Source organism: Alligator mississippiensis, chromosome 14 (assembly GCF_030867095.1).
Source record: "Alligator mississippiensis isolate rAllMis1 chromosome 14, rAllMis1, whole genome shotgun sequence".
In the NCBI taxonomy this organism is placed as follows: domain Eukaryota; kingdom Metazoa; phylum Chordata; order Crocodylia; family Alligatoridae; genus Alligator; species Alligator mississippiensis.
The window spans coordinates 6,398,552-6,417,059 of NC_081837.1; the positions used below are offsets into that span (position 1 = coordinate 6,398,552).

The 18,508-nt window shown below is 46.0% G+C and overlaps 1 protein-coding gene across 10 annotated transcripts in view; it reads right to left on the reverse strand.

Moving 5' to 3' along the window:
• The window catches only part of MSI2 (musashi RNA binding protein 2), a 340,247-nt gene that overhangs the window by 75,570 nt on the left and 246,169 nt on the right, over positions 1-18,508 (reverse strand). For all 10 annotated transcript variants that reach the window (XM_059717433.1, XM_019493293.2, XM_019493294.2 and 7 more), the window contains exon 8: positions 1,768-1,850. In XM_059717433.1, the coding sequence (XP_059573416.1) occupies positions 1,768-1,850 (83 nt within the window). The remainder of the gene's footprint in view (positions 1-1,767; positions 1,851-18,508) is intronic.

The window sequence follows — 18,508 nt, forward strand, 5'->3', positions numbered from 1 at the left end:
TTTTTTTTTTACATGCAAATCTGAATTATGCTCTGTAGCTCACTGAGGGTCAGCACTGAAGTCAAAGGACCAACATTAATTTACAACAACTAAGAGCCTTCTGAATCTAAGAATCCTGGTCCTGAATCTACGGAAAACCCCACAAAACACTGCATGAAATAACTAGAGTTCTCTCTCATACATCAACAGAGAGAGAAGGAGACGCCTGCTGTTGGGATGGTAATTTTCCTTTTTTTCCTCACTGGCACATCTTATACCCTTTTAATTCTTTTTTAATTATGGTCAGCCGTAGCTCTTGTTTAAAAAAAAAAAAAAGAAAAAGTTAATCAAGTGACGTATCAGATGAACAGCATTTAATAATTGCACGCACTGAATGAGTGGTGGGCTATTATTTACTTATTTTTGACGGTTCCCATCGATACCCGTTTCATCCCGCATGTCATCATTGGTGGCTATAGGGTTATGCGGCAGTTGGCTGAAAGAGGAAACTCTAGGTGGATGAGTGGCTTATTTAGGAAAGAGTCTAAGCTAGAGAGAGTCACCAGAGCAAAATAGAGCAATTCTTTGTGTCGCCCCCACCTTTCAAGTCCGGTCTTGACATCTCAACATATAGTATGCAAAGGAACCGTTACTTTCATTTCAGATGCATATTGCAGTGAGGAACAATATGAAGAATATTATTTCAGTGCCCAGGGAAAAATTAGCAAGTCAAATATTGAATCAGGCCTCTAGCATATGCTAAGGAGATTGCTTTGATCTTATCCACACTAAAAGCTCTATTATTGAATTTAAAGTCTGTGAACACATATCAGACCAATATACAATGCATATCTGAATACATGTTTGAGAAGCAAGGGCTGTTTTGACAAAGGGAAAAAAAAAAAAAAAAGAATATTTTAAACTCAAAATATCAAAGTTATTGCATCGATTGAAATACAAATGCTCTTTTTCATCTGTTTTAGTGGCTTTACTAGGAGAGCAACCTGCTCCCCAGGAGAAGACCAGTGTTTGGATGAAGCTTCACAAAAAGTCTTGTTTTCAGACTGGGGCAGATGAAGCTTGAGGCTTTTTCAAAGGGGGCTCTGATGCAGGAGCCTTGTCAAACAACAGAGTCCCGTGACTTTTCTTGGCTCCCTCTGGCGGACAGCGACAGAATACGGCAGCCTTCGGGCTCACCTGCGCAGGAGGGCGGCCAGAAGAGCTGCAGTCCTGCAAGGATGACTTCACAGGTTTTCCTGGGGGGAGACGAGCCCTCGGAGCACCCGTACGAAGGGGCTCCCTCGTGTTTCCCAGGAGAGCGGGATTACGCAGGGCCGGCAGGGGAACGGAGGAGCCAGACCCATCAAAAACAAAAAACTAAGCCTGAGTAGCCTGGTTCGGGTCATCTTGAACCCGTAGAGCCAAATTATTTCTGCCTTACACCCATGCCACCTTATTGCTATTCCTGGTTAGCGCTCTATCCTCTAAACCCCACCTAGGTCCAGACCGGACACTGTGACTAGGCAGATCATAGCTCTGATATGGAGCGGCGATTGCCACGTCCCCAACTCTCCCTGTATGACCCGAGAGCCGGGGGAAAAAGTAAGAGCCCAATAATCCAGGTTCATAAATCCACGCTCAGCTCCACCAAGAATATAAAAAAGTCAGACAAAGTATGTCTAAAAAACACAATTCTTTTTTTTATGGAGAACGTTCCCCCAGCACATTTCTGTGATAAATGGAGAGAGCTCTCTACTGCTGATGTGCATATGGGAAAAAAAAACTTACCATTTTATTATTGATTTCATGAAAATGAATTTCACAGACTTTTTCCACCACATCTTCATTTTCAAAAGTGACGAAGCCAAATCCTATTTACAGAGAGAAAGGAGGAAAAATATTAATGATACACTTATGTTATAAAAACAGAGATTTCTTTTCAACAAAGCATCTACAGGTGGGCGGACCTCGGTTAAGTTTTGCACGCGTGTGCACACACAGGCACACACCCGCAATCCATTGAGCCCTCAGGAAAAGCTCCTATAGATTATTAGGGAACAAAGCAGAATTAGAGAAATTTAATAGGAATCTGTCACCGGTTTTCTATAGACTCTATTGCAGAATTAAACCCTTCCTATAGAGAGCCTTTGGTTCTTTCGATAGCATTTAATGGACAGCTCTATCTCTGCTGCAGGATCGCTCCAACTTACAGAAGGGATGTAATTCTCCATTACATCTTATAGGATTTTAGAGTAATCCTTGTTTCATATCTAAGGAACTCTATTGATTTCACCTCCTGCTAAATTCTGTGGGACTTCTCCATTAGGGAAGATTCATTAAGTGACAAAAGAAAAACATGCTCAGGGAGCGAGAGAAAATGATTCCTCATTTCCCCATCACCACCGCCGTCAAGAGGGGAAAAAAAAAAATTAATGATTTCACAAACATGTAGCAGCACTTGGTGTTTACGGTCGCCTCTGAGCAAACAAGGAATTTACTCATCTGTTATTTATAAGGGTCAAAAGACGCCGGCTCTGCTCTCACAGGGAAGCAGTCAGTGTAATAAGTGCTTCTTGGATCACTGCAGGTCTAGGCTTGTCCTTTCAGCACATTGATACAGTCAACCCTAAGGGTCAGCCGAGATCCGGAGGTAGTTATTTGTCCCTTTCTTCCTGAATTGCTTCCTCTAATACCTCATCAGGACATCCTGAGGCCTTTAAGAAACTATTAAAGTTTAAGGGCCTCTGATCTGATCACTCATCTTTTCTCTAGTGCCGCTTCAAAAGGACCTATGGATTTGGGCCGGTTTAAGGTTGCTTGATGCATGCTGTTTGCCCGGCAGCTGTACACTGTATTCGCTCTGTTGGGTCCACACAGTCCTAGATGCACCACACCAAAGAGTTTTGGCAGCCAACTACAAGTCTACATATCGCTTCCTCCCCCGCTGCGTTTGGCGAAGAAAGAAAAGAAAGGAAAAGAAAAATGAAGGGGTTCTGGCTGCTTCTCTGAGAAGAACTATTAAAACATCTGAAGATAACATAAAGGATACTGTAAGGTGTCCTCCATAATAGTACCAAGAACTTCACTAGCTAGAAAAATGCTGGCAGGATCCATCTATATGGACAGATATCTAGCTATCTAGATAGAAATATAGATACACACACATCCATCCATCCATCCAGAGAGATGCATCTATCTATATACCTATACATACACCCTGCCAGCATATTTATGCCTAGTGGAGGACACCTTACAGTATTCTTTACGTTACATTATATATATATATATATATATATATATATATATATATATATATATATATATATATATATATACACACACACACACACACACTCACTCCTGAATACATCTCTATCTATATCAATATCTATATTGATCTCTCTCTATCTATATCTATATTCAGGTGTATGTAGTTGGAAAAAAAAGAGTGGGGAAAATTCTTCTTAGCAAGCTTTTGGGCACAATCTACACCCCTGAATATGAATATCTATCTATCTGGATATAGATACATACCCCTGAACATCTCTATATCTAGATATAGATAAATACCCTTGAACATCCATCCATCCATCCATCCATCCATCTTCATATTCAGGGGTGTAGGTTGTGCCCCAAAGCTTGCTAAGATGAATTTTCCCAACTATTTGAGTTGGCCTAATAAAAGATATCGGATTTACCCAAAGAACCTTGTGTGCATATGTGTATATAGATATATATATATAGATATTCAGTGCACAAGCATAAATGAAGTCTGCATAGCCAGTCGATTGCAACTTATGCTTTAAATCAAACCAAAATGATGGGGAAGGGAAGACAGATAAGCAAGTTCAATGCTGTCTGGTTTGTTTTATGTAAATACTTTTGCAAAAGTAAGCCAGCTGCACGTGAGCAAGTAAACATCTCATTCCTGCACACACACAGACCTTGGATGAGACTTTCAGCTGGTGTGGCTGCTCCGAGGCCACGCTGACTCGCGCCAGCTGAGCATCCAGTCCTCCCATGGCACACACCTCCGCAGGCTTGTGACGGGGGAGAAGAGTCTGCCCTGGCCAGAGCTCAGGTTGCTAATCCACAAAACTGGTCCTTCCCACTCCAAACCTAGCCCTTCTCATCCAGGAGCTGGCAGCAAAATTGCTAGAGCGAGGCCTTGTATTAACATGCCTTGGTTGCTTTAAACGTGAAATGAAATGTGCTAAAAATTCTGCCTACGAGCGAGCACGAAACTAGATGAAGCCTGCCAAAATAAAGCAACAAAACACAATCTGCAAACAGCGTCCTTGCAGCTGAACATCCACAGTTGCTTATTCACAAACTTGCAGAGGCCTGCCCTCCTTCGTGGGAGCTGCGGCGATTAGAGGGAGCTGGCAAGGTCAAAGCACCCACGGGGCCATTTGTTTAGGAACACGCCGTCTCTCCGGTGCTGCTGACCGCTTCTCCCCTCCTCTCGCCCCACCTGGCTGAGCCCCCAGCAACGGGCGTGCTTCACAGCCCGTTTAGAAACGACACCTAGCAAGCACATGGCATTAAAATCCAAAGCCGTCGCAAGAAGGTGTTTCACGGTGAACTTCAAGCACGCTGCATCTCGAGCCATCTTACTGGATGCCTGGCTCCTTTGCCTTCTGAATGGCGCCATCGAATTGTTCCTTCAACAGGATCCAGTTCAGACTAACCTTTTCTTTCTCTTTTTTTGTGACGACCGAATACAACCTGCGTGGGACCTGGGTGCCACGCTGTGTTGAGCAATTGCTGGTGCTGTGAGGACAGCACCCCTTTTGCCCAGCACAACGAAACGTCTAGTCCAGTTCCTCAAGTCGTCAATTGTTTGAGCACCAGAATCATCATCATTACTAACTCATTAGTGACTTCTGTGATGGAGGATCTCTTTTGGCCCACTGACCCTCCCCACGCCTGCCAATAGGACTGAGCAAAGGAGGGGCACTTACTTACAGTTCATATGCCTAACACCGCCTGAAAACCCACCAAAATCATTACAAGTCGGTCTAATAAAAGATATCACATTTACCCAAAGAACCTTGTCTGCCCATGTCCTTAGACCAACACGGCTACAACCTGCACCACCAAAACCATTACACCGTCTAACTCGGGAGTTATTTCCTGCCTGCCTCCATACAGCTGAAATACAGATTTATCAAAAAATGATTTGCCTGATTAAAGAAGATGGCCATCCCGCACTGTGATTTTATAACAACACAACAATCCACTGGTGTCAACACTCATTTGCAGGTTTTTAAGAGATCCACGCCATTTCCAACAGGCCTGTCTATTTGGCTTGATGAGAGAAAACAAACTTGATGATGTCTAAAAACCTTGATTTATTCCTCTTGTGGAAAAGCAAAGAAGTAACAGAACAACTAATCATCAATAAGTGCCATTCTTTAACTGTGCAATCATTTTGCCGACGAGGCGCGTGCTCATCTACAATGGATTGGTAGTTTAAAGTGGTGGTTAAAGCAAAACAGTGAGACCGCAGGAAGGGTTTGTGCGCGAGTGGGCAGAAAGCAGGTCAGGAGAAGACCGATCTGAGTTCGAACAGACCTTTCCACAGAAGGGACGGTACTTCTCAAGTACAACTTTGTAAAAGTTTTTGTAGGACACAGCTTTTTGCATGGGGAGAGGAAGGGGTGAGGTTCCCCCTCTTGACTTCTAGGTGGTCACTTGTATGCTTCAGTCAAGTTACTGCGGTTGAAGCATAAGTCCAAGAAAACCCATAAAAGCTTGGGCCTCTGGTAAGAAAATACGAAGAGGTTGCTACAAAGGTGACACTTCCAACGCAACCTAGTCTCCTTCGAAATGACCATACTGGAAAACTCCTAGCATGCTAACCTAGTCTCTTTGGAAATGACCAACCTGGCAAAGCCACTCAATCATCATCTTCAGCCTGAATGCACGAAGTAGCTATGTTTAAAACCATGCCGCATCTGCGTATTTCAAATGGCGAACGATACTGGGTTGTTAGAAGAGATCACCATTCACTCTGGTTGCCAAGCCCTGTTTTAAAGAGGTCTAGGAAAATTGGAGAGGGATTTTACCTCCCTGCAGGAGGCAACTGTCTTGAATTGCTGTAGGGAATGCACTTACCTTGGTTATTTGGGGCAAGTGAAGACAAACGCGAAGGGATGGGCTGAAGTTTGAAATACCCACGCTCCCCGAAACCACGGATGTCTATCCGGCATTATTAGCCCCATAGCTTCCAAAGAAGTTCAAGTGCAAGTATGGATCTCCAGGAATGGCAAGGTGCGGTCTACTCGGCGTCAAGCCAGCACGAGGCCTGTCCCCTTCCCACCCTAGCTCTGCCCCAAGCACCGGCAGGATCAGACTGCTAGGTTGCAAACCAGACTGTGGGAAGGGGAGGAAAAATAAAGAAATAAAAAAATAAAAATCAATGGCTCCACATTCATAATGTTTTACCTTTATAACCACTGACGCTTAGCTGACTGGAAAGCCACCAACAGATTCCAATCACTTAAAATCCATAGGACATTAACCAAGAGATCATATCGCTCTTTAAATGCAGCAAGCCCATCTGGAATCAAAAAAAACCTCACAAAGATAATCTGCAATGTGTTCAAAATTGAAAAGCGGGGGGGGGGGGGGGAAATAAAAAAAATCTGCTTCCAACTTTTAAACAACTGCACAAGGAAAAATATTACTGTATGAATGCCCCATTAGTCAGCATAATGAATACACACTCATTTTTAAATTACCCAAACTCTTACAAACCTTCCTGGATTAAATGATGATTATTTCTTATGAGAGGTACCAAGAGTCAACAAAAAACAAAAAATGTTCTGCAGAAAGTGGACGAAAAAGATTAACACGAAACAAAGACGGCTGTTTAAAATGGTGACAGAAATAGGATTCCAGTTGTCAAGGAGCGCACATTTTAAAATGAAATTATACTGCATCCTCCTGAATGAAGCTATTATTGGAAGCTAACAAGCTCTATTTAAGAGATAAGCATTTAACAGAGTCAAACGGTTGGGGTTTTTTTATTCAAATGAATAAAACTGAATATTCATTTAAATAATCCTTTCTGTAAAAGAAAAGGCAAAGAAGAGGAACAAAATAAAGAGGAAAACAAAATGCCCCCAAACGAGAGCATCTGAGCCAAGTGAGAGCACTGAAGGAAACGGAGACATGAATTCGTGACCTTCAGGTGAAAAAATATCCTCCGGTAGGCATTTGCTCAAAAAAACATTTCAGCCTATTCATGTGTTGGCTAATGGCCACTAAACAGACACTGAAACGAGGGCCCGCTATATCTTCAGGGGTATTGATTGATGCAGGCAACGCGATTGCAGAAAAGAGCCAATACTTCTACATTTCTTCTGTATTATGGGCTCAGAAGAGCAAGACATTCACATGTAGGCCATGAGCTTCTGCTCACAATGAGAGTCAATCAGCAATTGCAGGGGTTGCCTGGAAGATGTATTGTTTCATCGGGGGAAGAAGGTGGGGAGTCGGGAGGGAATCAAACTCCTCACTTCTGAGATGCCACCCCACTGCTCCTCTTGGGGAGTAGTCTCCTCCTGGTCTATCTATGGGTGTTCCTCCTTGGAGAGAAGATGGTGTATCACAACAGTTGCACGACCTCAGTGCATCGTAGGAAAGGAAGCCGCGTGGAGGACTTCGTCTACAGATGAGCGACCTGAACTAAGAACTGCAGGTACACTGCCATGAGATGTTAGAATAAAGATATTTTGGATTTTCACCACCAAGAAGAAAAAGGAACCCATAAGATGCTTCCAGTTTGGGGACAATGCATCTCCTTCAAACACGAAGACCAGGTTTTATGCCGAAAGCCCATACTTTTTATGAAGAAAAATGTATTAGTTATCCCCCTCCCCACCACATTGATAAAGCAGCTAAATTGCTCCCTACCCCTTCCCTTAAAAGCAAACCCAACGCAACGCAACCCTTGCAATCTTATGACTCTAGACCAGGGTGGGCAAAATGTGGCCCGTGGGCCAGATGTGGCCCGCCAGGCCATCCTATCCAGCCTGCGGGGCCCCTAAAAAATTTAGAAAATCAATATTTATCTGCCGCGGGCTGCCTGTCATGCAGCCCTCGATGGCTTGCCAAAACTCAGGAAGCAGCCCACTGCCCAAAATAACTGCCCGCCCCTGATCTTGACCACGGAAAGTCCTTGCCTCCGTTGATCAAACTAAAGTGCACAGGGTCTGACTTTTTGCAAGCATGGAGCATCTCCTCCCACCTTCAGCTTGAAAAAACAAATGTGCAGGTTCTTGACATCACTGATAATTCAGCTTTTCAGCCTGAGAGCAAGTCCTCTTCATCCAAGCAAACAAATCCACCCCGAGCAGCTTTTCTGCAAAGCTTGAAAATACCATTGCCCCTTTCCTCTGCCCCCCCACTAAAAATGGGATCTTGAATCTATCTGAGCTACTCCCATTAACGTTTGGTGTATGGGGACTAAGTCTTGGGCAATGACCGTGGTAGGGTACGGTTGAGTCCCACTTTTCTGTTGGCTGTGGGGCCACTGGGCATTTAAATGGCAGTGTTTTTAATAATAGATATTATTTACCTTTCTTTTGCACTGCATCAGGGGTCCTTTGCACTTGGTGCTGAACAGACATGTATTCAATGAAGTTACTTGCCCTGAAGAGCTAACCAGTCAAAAAAAAAGACAGGAGAACCTTGTTAACCTCCGGCCCTCTGATAAAAACCAGGAGGGATGGGAGAGATATCCCTCAAGAAGCTGAGCACACAACTTCCCGTCATTTTATTTCAGGCGCGTATTTAAAGAAACTGCTATTTGCACGCTTCAATTTTGCAAAGATTCTGAACTGGACAAAAGGGCACTTTTCACTGGGAGAAAGGTTCGCATATAAAATTCAAACCCGAGAGCAAGCGTTTTGGCGAAACGGAGCTATTAACCCAGTAGCGGTAGACCCCCGAGGCTTTCAGTAACTTTGGCTTTCACTGAAAACATTCACAACACCACTGCGAAGGCCAGCTTGGATGTTTGAAGGGACTGGGTATGCCCCCAGGCACGCATCCTTTGCACTGAAAAGGTACCGTTGATCCTGCTTAGCCAAGCACATTTCATGGAGCCCCTTCCATCCGCATGGCAAAACAGAGTCCGTCTGTAGTGCCTTCAGACTACAGCGCCCCACAAATAAAGGCGACGCTGTTTAGAGTAAGCGACTGAAACCAGAAAAGATTAAAACAATTAAAAAACTGTAGCAGCCATAAATAATGTTAACAAGCCATGCCAAAGACGCCAAGTGTCAATGCTCCCGTGTGCTGCATTTTGTTTTTTCACACTTGGAGTCTGCTATATTTCACACTTCTGTCATTACTGAAGAGGTTTTATGTCAGATTTAGTAAAATATAGCCGGGATGACGACACCATTGCTATGAAATATATCTATTTTCCCTTGTTAGTTGGCAGTGTTTTGGTGTGGCTGGGATTTTCTCAGAGAATGCGTGTCTGTGCAATAGAGCTAGCTGTATCCAGCTACATGTGGGCACACACAGCGTGGCCATTATCACTAAAATTATTTGAAAGCAGCTTAGTGCATTAAAAGGTACTTACCCACTTTATGACAACATATAGGTCTCGATCGCTCAAGTCCATACACACAGCACTGTGCGGCTGTGCTCAAGTGCTATGGGGGTTAAGAATGAGGCTATGCGGGAGGTTAAGCCCTTTAACTCTAGCACAAGTCTTCAGCCATGGAAAACTCAGGAGAGAAGAACAGTCTTGAGGGTACGGTACTAGGCTGGGAGCCGGAAGAATTTGGTTCAGCTCCTGATGCTGCCACAGGCTTGGTTTACAACCTGGGAGCAAGTCACAGCATCCTTCAGAGCCTCATCGGTAATGCTCCTCGGCCCCCGTTCTTCACTTCTCGTGTTTAAGTTGTAAGCTCGGTCTCTTCCTAAGTTTATACAGTGCCTTACAGAACGGGGTCCTGTAAGGACTACTGTAATACAAATCACCACCCAGTTTTCCCACCTCCGCAGGATGAACGCAAGGGGAAGCGGAGCACGGCACAGGGGGAGGTAGGACTGATCCGAGGGGCAGTGGAGAGCATCGCAGCGGGAAGGGATGCGGAAGCGAGGTACCCTGCAGAGTAGCAAGGCAGCAGCACGGTGGCAGCTCTTCCACCAGCGCACGAGCAGGCTTCCTTGTGCATCTCTTGCACGTGCAACACGCCGCAGCTCCGCTGTCCTCGCCTGGGAACGTTGCGCCACGCTCGTCAACCGACCAAGATCTACGCTCACTCCGCATTACGCTCCCATTGCTTCCAAAAACATCCGGCACTCCAGCCGAAGTGGGATTTAACTACGGGCTCGTGATCGGAGGGTCTGACGGCTGCAAACTGCTCCGAATACCAGGCGTTGGAGATGCACAGCTACCTAATGAAGAAACATTAGTTCGGCCTTATGCCCCGCTTTAATAGTATTTCTTGGTACCTGATCCTCTAATTGGTAGTTGCTTTGTGCCTCTCTCTCCTGCTCTACTTAAGTTACTTTGGCCAAGACGCACAAAAACCTCCAGTTCCACCGTGGCATTATTTATGCACCTGCTTTCTTGTTTACACCAATGGTTTTGGCAGCTTGTCGCTGTAAACTGTAATAAAATGCCTTTCAAAAAAAATGAAGAAATGTGACCAGACAAGCCAGGCATAATAATATTAAAGCCCGTGTCAATTAATTTTTCCTCTTCTTGATAAACGAGCCCCATTCCATCCATTAATAATGAGGGAAGAAACAAGAAAAGTTGACACTGGTTTAATTTATTTTCTCAACTTGCCTGGTCATATTTCTCCCTGTTGCAAAGCTTTCGGGTGCTGCTGGGAATTGCAAGTGGCTCTCACACAGTCGATGCATAGATTGGTGTGAATCAATATGGTTCTACTTTATTCACACATCCCTCGTAATCAGAAGGGAAAAAGTTACTTAGTAAGCTATCTAGCACCTGAGGCTGTCAAATCACCTTATAATAATATTAATATAAAACCCTGCATGAGGGGGTGCGGGAGGGAGGGGAGCACAGAAATTAGATGTTGTAAATGCCAGTCCCAAAACCTTTTCCTTAAAGGCAAGCTAAATTTACTGACTCGGAAAGTAAATGGTTTTAACCACAAGTATTGACTGAGTGCATGGGCGTCCCAACTTCGCTGGAGAAAAAGGTTTATCCAGGGCTTCGAGGAAGAACCTGGGGATCTGCTCCGGCCAAGCCCTGGACGTGGAGCTACCTGGTGGCTAGAGGAGTGGAGGAGCCAGGCCTCCGAGTTTTAGCCACAGCTCTGCCACCGACTGACCGAATGCCTTTGAGCAAGTCATTCAGTTATTTGGTGCTGTTAACCTCCTTGAGGATCAGTGAGCAACTTGATTCAGGGCTCCTGGGAATGGTGGGATACAGCCATGGATGTGTTCCCACGAGCTTCTGAACCTTTGCAGGTGGTAAAGCCGTCTAGGCATGCTGGACACCCATGGTCTGGTGCTATTAACAACTTCATGGAAAGGAATAATGTGTGTGGGCACATGTCTGTTTGTTCCAAAAATGTGCATTTTGTCCATGACAGGGAGAAGAATCATCTGACCGCGTTCACTCAGCCACGTGCAGGCACTGGCATTTCAATATAAAATGCATGTGTGAAACAGAGATATATGCACATACACTTGTAACACACACATGCACACACACACAGTATAGGAAGACACGCCTGGCATACTGAGAACTGGATCTGAAGACCTCATGTGCATGCGCACACACACATATACACAGTATACATACACACACACACACACAGTATAGGAAGATACACCTGGCATACTGAGAACTGGATTTGAAGACCTCATGTGCATGCGCACACACACATATACACAGTATACATACACACACACACAGTATAGGAAGATATGCTTGGCATACTGAGAACTGGATATGAAAACCTCATGTGCACGTGCACGCACACACACACAGAGTATATACTTACACACGCACATACAGTATAGGAAGATATGCTCGGCAAACTGAGAACTGTATTTGAAGATCTCGCGTATGCGCACACATGCACACACACACATATACAGTGTATACACACACACAACACACACACTCACTCTATAGGAAGATATGCTTGACATACTGAGAACTGGATGTGAAGACCACATGTGCACGCACACACAGTATAGGAAGATACGCTTGGCACGCTGAGAACTGGATTTGAAGACCTCATGAACGCGTGCACATGCACACACACACATATACAGTGTACACACACACAGTATATGAAGATATGCTTGGCACGCTGAGAACTGGATTTGAAGACCTCGTGCTGCACCGGGAATCGAGTCCCATTCCAGCATTGTGCTCACTGAAGTGGGTAGAGGGCTAACACCTGTAGTCGAAGCTAGAAAACACCAGGCTCATTTCATTCTGAAGTGCGCTCCATAGCAGTGCTTCTGTGAATGACACTCGTCAAGGCAGAAGATTAGCTCACAAACCCGTTTGGTATGTGCCTGCATCCTGACTTCGTCAGGAAAAAACAGGTCAGGTTCTCATGACAGACCCAGACAGATATTACCACTGTTAAGAAGTGTCAACATATACTCCTGGACATGGGAGCAAAGTCTCAAAATTAAAAATTGGCAGACAACTGCTCCGACCAAGACCTCCAGAAAAGGTGCCATCATTTCAATCCAAGCGCAGCTGGGAAGCAAAGAGCTGAGGCCAGCCACGCAGCTGGATAAAAGGCACAGGCAAGGGGGGACTCCGCTTTTGTTCCCCGTTCCACCCGCCCCGCAGCTGCATGGCGTTTGCAAGAGGGCATCATTCAAGGGTAAAAAGATAACAAGCATCTTGGAAGGTGGTTTTCTTCTGCTTAACAGCTCCTGGATATGGGGGTCTGCGCCCCCCTCCGGGAACACATGTTGGCCAACGTTTTCAAACCAGGGAGCCTAAAACCCAGCACCGAAGCAGCAGCTTGATTTGAAGCATACGGACCTGCTGTCGACTGCGGTGGGCCGTGCCCCTGCCGAGAACCTCCGACAGGCAGGTCAACGTCTATTTAAGCAATTTGAGAGCCACCAGGTGTTTCGGTGCTGGTTCGATAGGATTGTCTGCGAAAATGCAACACGTGGCCCGTTCCTTCTTCAACCTCACGCGCTTTCCCTGCGGTCAGCTCCGCCTGGGCTAACTCTTCCCGAGTTAGTCCTGTTCTAGCGAGAGCTGCCGCGCTGCATCTGCTTGAGTTGCTTCCCACCTTATTGGGCTGCAAGAGAACGGCGTCCCGGAGCACCAACACCAAGGCACAGCTACGTGAATTAAGCAAGAATTAGGATGTCTGGAGAAGGGAAGGAGCCCTTTTACAATTGCTCCTTCCCAGAAAACCATCCAGATGCAAGCTCTCAGCATTCGCTTTTGCCCTTTGAAATCAAAATAGTGTCAACTACGCTGGGTTTTAACGCACGGTATAAAGAGAAGAAACCCGGTTTCATGTCCCGCCCCGTCTGAATGCGTGCAGCACCTGAACTTTTCACGATGCATTTTTCATAGCAACAAATCTTCATTAAAATGTTATTCTGTTAGCATTCCCAAATCAGAGCAGAGCGTCGAGTGCATAATGACTAAAACACGCACTACGTGGCAACTTACAAAATGCCAGTTTTATCATATTGTTAATTAACAGAAAAGCATGAATATATTCACAGATCATTTAGAGCCATTAACAGTGACCCCAGAAAAAAAACCCGCATGGGTGAGATGCATTTGTCGGGATTCTTTGCTTCTTTCTCATCAGTAAAAGAGCCCGAAAGATTGTTCCCCTTCCATCCCCTCCAGTATGCCTTGCTTTTCTGTTTGGCTTTCCTATGTTGGAAGCACGAGCGACTTAGCATTCGGGTATCTGCTGGAGAAATGGAGAGCTAACGCACTGATAGCATGACACAAGGCTGAAAAGTCAACTCATGGGAGAAGAGGGCATTTGAGTCATTTCAAGTCTTTACCATAGGTTTATTTTTTGTTAACAGCCCCTTACTTCCAACTCTTGGATAACATTTGGGACAAAAACCTGCCTGGTAAAGACCAACGCTCTCTGGTTCCAACTATATAAGGACTCTTTCGTTTAAAAAAAAAATATGACACAAATATCTTTAGACACCAGGAAGACCAAAAAAAAAAAAAATCAATTAAAAAAACAAACAAACCCTTAATCTTTAAAAATAAAAAATAAAAAAAATAATGCTATACCTAGCCAAATGTACCGTGCTTCCTGTTCCTTATCAAGGCCTTTAATGTCTATGATCAAGACCGTATCAAACCTATTGGCTTACAGGATAGTCAAGCCTTTACATTAGAAGCTGGAAAAATAAAATGCCCTCAAAGAAGAGTATGTTCTACCTGCCCAGCCCCTACTTAATAGAGATTTATGACTATGGAGCAATTGCACCTGATACATACACACGCGCATGTGCTTTTCAACAGTGAAAGAGTGCTTAATGAGGACAACGAGCATCATCCCAAACTGACAGATGGGGAAACTGAGGCAGAGATTAGCACAGACTTGCCAGCTTCATGAAATGGGTCAGGAGCAATGGGACTCGAAGCCACGTTTCCCGACTGACAGCCTCGTTCCCCAGCTACCGGTCGACTTCGGCGCCCGTTCTCTCCCGGCCTTTGGTGGCATCTGCCGTGGGCAGCTCTCCAGAAATAGCTGGTGCCTCATTTTCGTGACCTGCTGATCCTAAGTGCCTGCTGCATATTGCTGTTAAAAAGCCCTATTATTATTATTATTTTTTTTAATATATTTGATCCTAGAGCACTTTCCCCAAGATGAAGTGAAGTTTCCCGGGGTTGCTGGCTGAGGGACTGTGAACAAGAAGTGATCGCCTTCATTTCCGCCGTCAGGGAGAGCCAGGCAAAAGGTAAGTGACTTGTCCGAGATCGGCAACAAATGAGTGGCAGAGTCCCAATTCCCAGCACTCCCTGCTAATCACTAGACAATACTGCTTCTATCTCTGCCTCCCCGGGGACCCCGGTTATTGTTCTAAATTGGAAACCATCAGTCAGTCCGATTACTTTGAAGCTGCACAGCCACTAAGTAGTGGGTAAGAACAAAGGGAACTACCGCAGCAAGGAGGCAGCGGGTAGCCGGGAGAAGGTAGCTCTCCCCAGCAAACCCCAGGATGAAAGGCCATCGCTCCGCGCATCTCGGCTAACCAGGTTGGGCTCTGAATTAGAAAAAATAAAGCTTTTCTTCTAATTTGACTGTAGTGGCCACTGCATGCTGTGCTGAAAAGTCCCGTCATTTTTATCTATTTGCCCACAGGCATCAAAGAAATCTCTGCCTGTCAATTCCCCTACAGTTTATTACCAAATTTCTAAAATATTACATTTTTTATTATATCCAAATTCACTTTATTGCATTTGACAATACAGATAATCACATACCATATGCTCTAATGTTTTGAAACCAATGCATGTTGACAGCGGTTTTTATTCATGATGCATAATTCTATTCAGGGCTAACAAAAAAGGCAATGAAGCACCCAGCCTGGCGTTAAGGTCCCCTTTCCCCTCCGCCCCTTTCCTTCTTCTTAAAAAGGGATTAACACCATTGCAAAGGAGATGATGCCTTGTTTTCGATCTAAAATGGGAAACGTGCCCAGGCGGAGAAGATGGGCTTATCGAGGAGAGACCTACCAGGACTTCTGACGCTTGATACTGAATACAGGCTTAGGAAAGCTCAACAGTTTGCCCCATGCAGAGGCATGGGGAAGGTTGGCTCAATGGTTAGAGACTTGGCTTAAGGCATGAGAGTCTGGGGTCCAACTTTCGGCTCATTGCGCATGCATGCTTCCCGCATAATGCTACACAAATCACACCATGCCTCAAAGAGTCATAAAAAATGAGGGTGGAAGGGACCTCGGGAGGTCACATCTAGTCCAACCCCCTGCTCAAAGCAGGGCCGTTCCCCAGCTGCATCATCCCAGCCAGGGCTTTATTGAGCCAGGTCTTAAAAACCTCCAAGGATGGAGATCCCACCACCTCTTTGGGTAACCCATTCCAGTGCTTCACTACCCAACTCATACGAAAGTTTTTCCTTTTATCTAAACTAAACTCCCTTGCTGCACCTGGAGGCCATTGCTCCTTGACATAACTCACCTTCTTATCTCTAAAACAGGGACTAGCTTCTCCTTTTAGGGATCGTGCACGGATAAGCACACTGACTGGGTGGTAAAAACACCTTGGACACGAGATACCTTAAGCTGCTACCCCGCTTCAGCCTTTGGAGGGCCGGCAGCCTGCTTAGCCACAGTTTCTATTGACTAAGGTAATCAAAGCTTATCTCCTCTCAAAATCCACTGGATTTCACTGGATGGGAATTCAGCCCTTGCATAGAAACGCTCTCTCTCGTAACAAGCCGATACTTGTCGCTCCTTCGCCAATGGTGGCTGCACGCTTCTCCCTCCATCTATTTTCCTGATTGTTTAAAATTAGTCCCCGGATGCCCATCCAAACACAGTCGCAGAATATTAAGCTCCCCAGCGACTTGCAGCGAGAAAGAGACTGCTGTCAGCATCACCGAAACAAGCTTCTTGCTATTTCTGAGAGAGGCACCAAGCAGGGGGATGCAATTTTCCCCTTTTCTGGAAAACAAGCGCAGCTTCTCTGCCATCAAAGAGGCAGTGATTTACAGATTATCTCAGGGCTTCGGAGTGTCCCTAGACCAGACAAGGCCATTTCATGCTTCTCCTAACTAAACTCTTTCATTTGCTTCAGAGAGTCACTCGAAACAACTGTCTACCTATTACAACGGTTCACATGCTGGAGCGGGGCAGGAGGGACGAGACGGGGGCCCGTGCGGGCACGCTGATCAAGGAAAATCGCTGCTGGTTCAGGAGACCATCCTGCATCTCTGGCGCTCGCACAAAGTAAAGGCTGGACCTGGGATGGCGCTGGATTAAAAGACTCCTTTGCATTTCGATAGGCAAACATAAAAATAATTGAAGTGCCGGTATTCCAGCTTCCCCACCCTCCAGGAGGGAAGGGTAATATTTCATCTGCACCAAGTCAAAAATCCCCCCCAAGAAGAAAGCTGGAAACTTTTGAGCAAATGTGCAATGCTCTGCTACCTCATGCGAGCTGTCTAAGGGGTCCTGGAAAGGATGCATTTCGTGCAAAAACCCAAAGACTGTATAAAGAGAGCCTGTTTTAGATGCCATACAGTATTGGGGTGGTGTTTGGGTCTTCCTGCCCGTTCCTGCGTGAAGCAGCAGGAGCACTGGTTATCACGGCACACCTTCTGCCCCAGCTTTTTGGCAGGATGGGCAATAGTTACATGGGGACAGGTCTCAACGCTGGCTCAGTAGCGTGGGGGCAGACTTGGGTTAATCACTAAGTAGGGGATGGACAGCACTTTGGGGGGTGTTGCACCACCTCCCTTCCTACCACGTTTCTCTCTTTCACCGTGAAGGTGAAGCAGCGGCACCGAACTTGAGTAGACAGCCCTGCCCAAGATGGGGAGGCTCCTGTTTGTCAAAGGGCGGTCTGCGTGCTCCCAATCTCACTCGAAAAAGGTGCCGCCGCAGCCGAATCGCGCTCCTGGAAGCGCAAGCAAAGCCCCATCTCCAAAGCCTGATCCGTGGATCAGTTGGCAGGAAGCAGCAGGGAGCCAAATGCCTCTAGAGAGATATCCTGTGCTGAGCATCCTCCTTTTCTGAGGCCGTCTCGGGCAGTTCTCCAAGCTCAGATTTTTGCTGAAGTGCTGTCTGCGTGCATGTATTTTCCCAACACTTTCCGGGATTAGGGAAAGTGCCAGGATTGGCGAATTGGCGCTCTGTGCTTATTCCCACCCCTCCACCCCGCCCGGGTCCTGCCAAGTGTCGATGCTTTGAAAATGGCTACATCCTTTAATTCCTCCGCTGGTGCCAAGGAGTCTGTTTAGACAGTACACACACCCGTGTTGCGGCTCAGCCCCAGCCCCACGCCAAATGGCTGGGACCGTCTGTTTGAAATGGGAATTTGGGGATGCTGATGCGGATGCCGGTCCATCTCCAGCCGTAAGAGCCTCGTGTCCCCTCTCCGGTGCATCGACACCCGCTGTAATCGGGTCCTCTTTGAAACTGTGCTTTCACCGGGTAACGCAGACGGCCTGGCGCCGAGTCTGCCTGCACCTGTTGGGACCATGGCGGCCTCTCCCAGGCACTTGGGGGCCAGCGGCAGCTCTCCGAAGGGCAGCCGTGATGAGTAACATGCCTCTTGGCATACTTTTAAATGCCAGGATGCTCACATCTATATGCAGGGTGCAACAGTTGCTCTCAAAGCTCCTCTCGGCACACAAAAAAACAAAACCTGGACTTAAAGTGCCTTTCAGGCGGAGGCACAAAGCAGCTAAAGCAAAGGGAAAAGAAAGCAAAACAAAGGCAGAAACTTCCACCCCTGACCTGTCCTGCTGGGTCTACATGCTGCACAGCATATGGCCGAGAATATCAGGCAGCAGGCACTGCGATA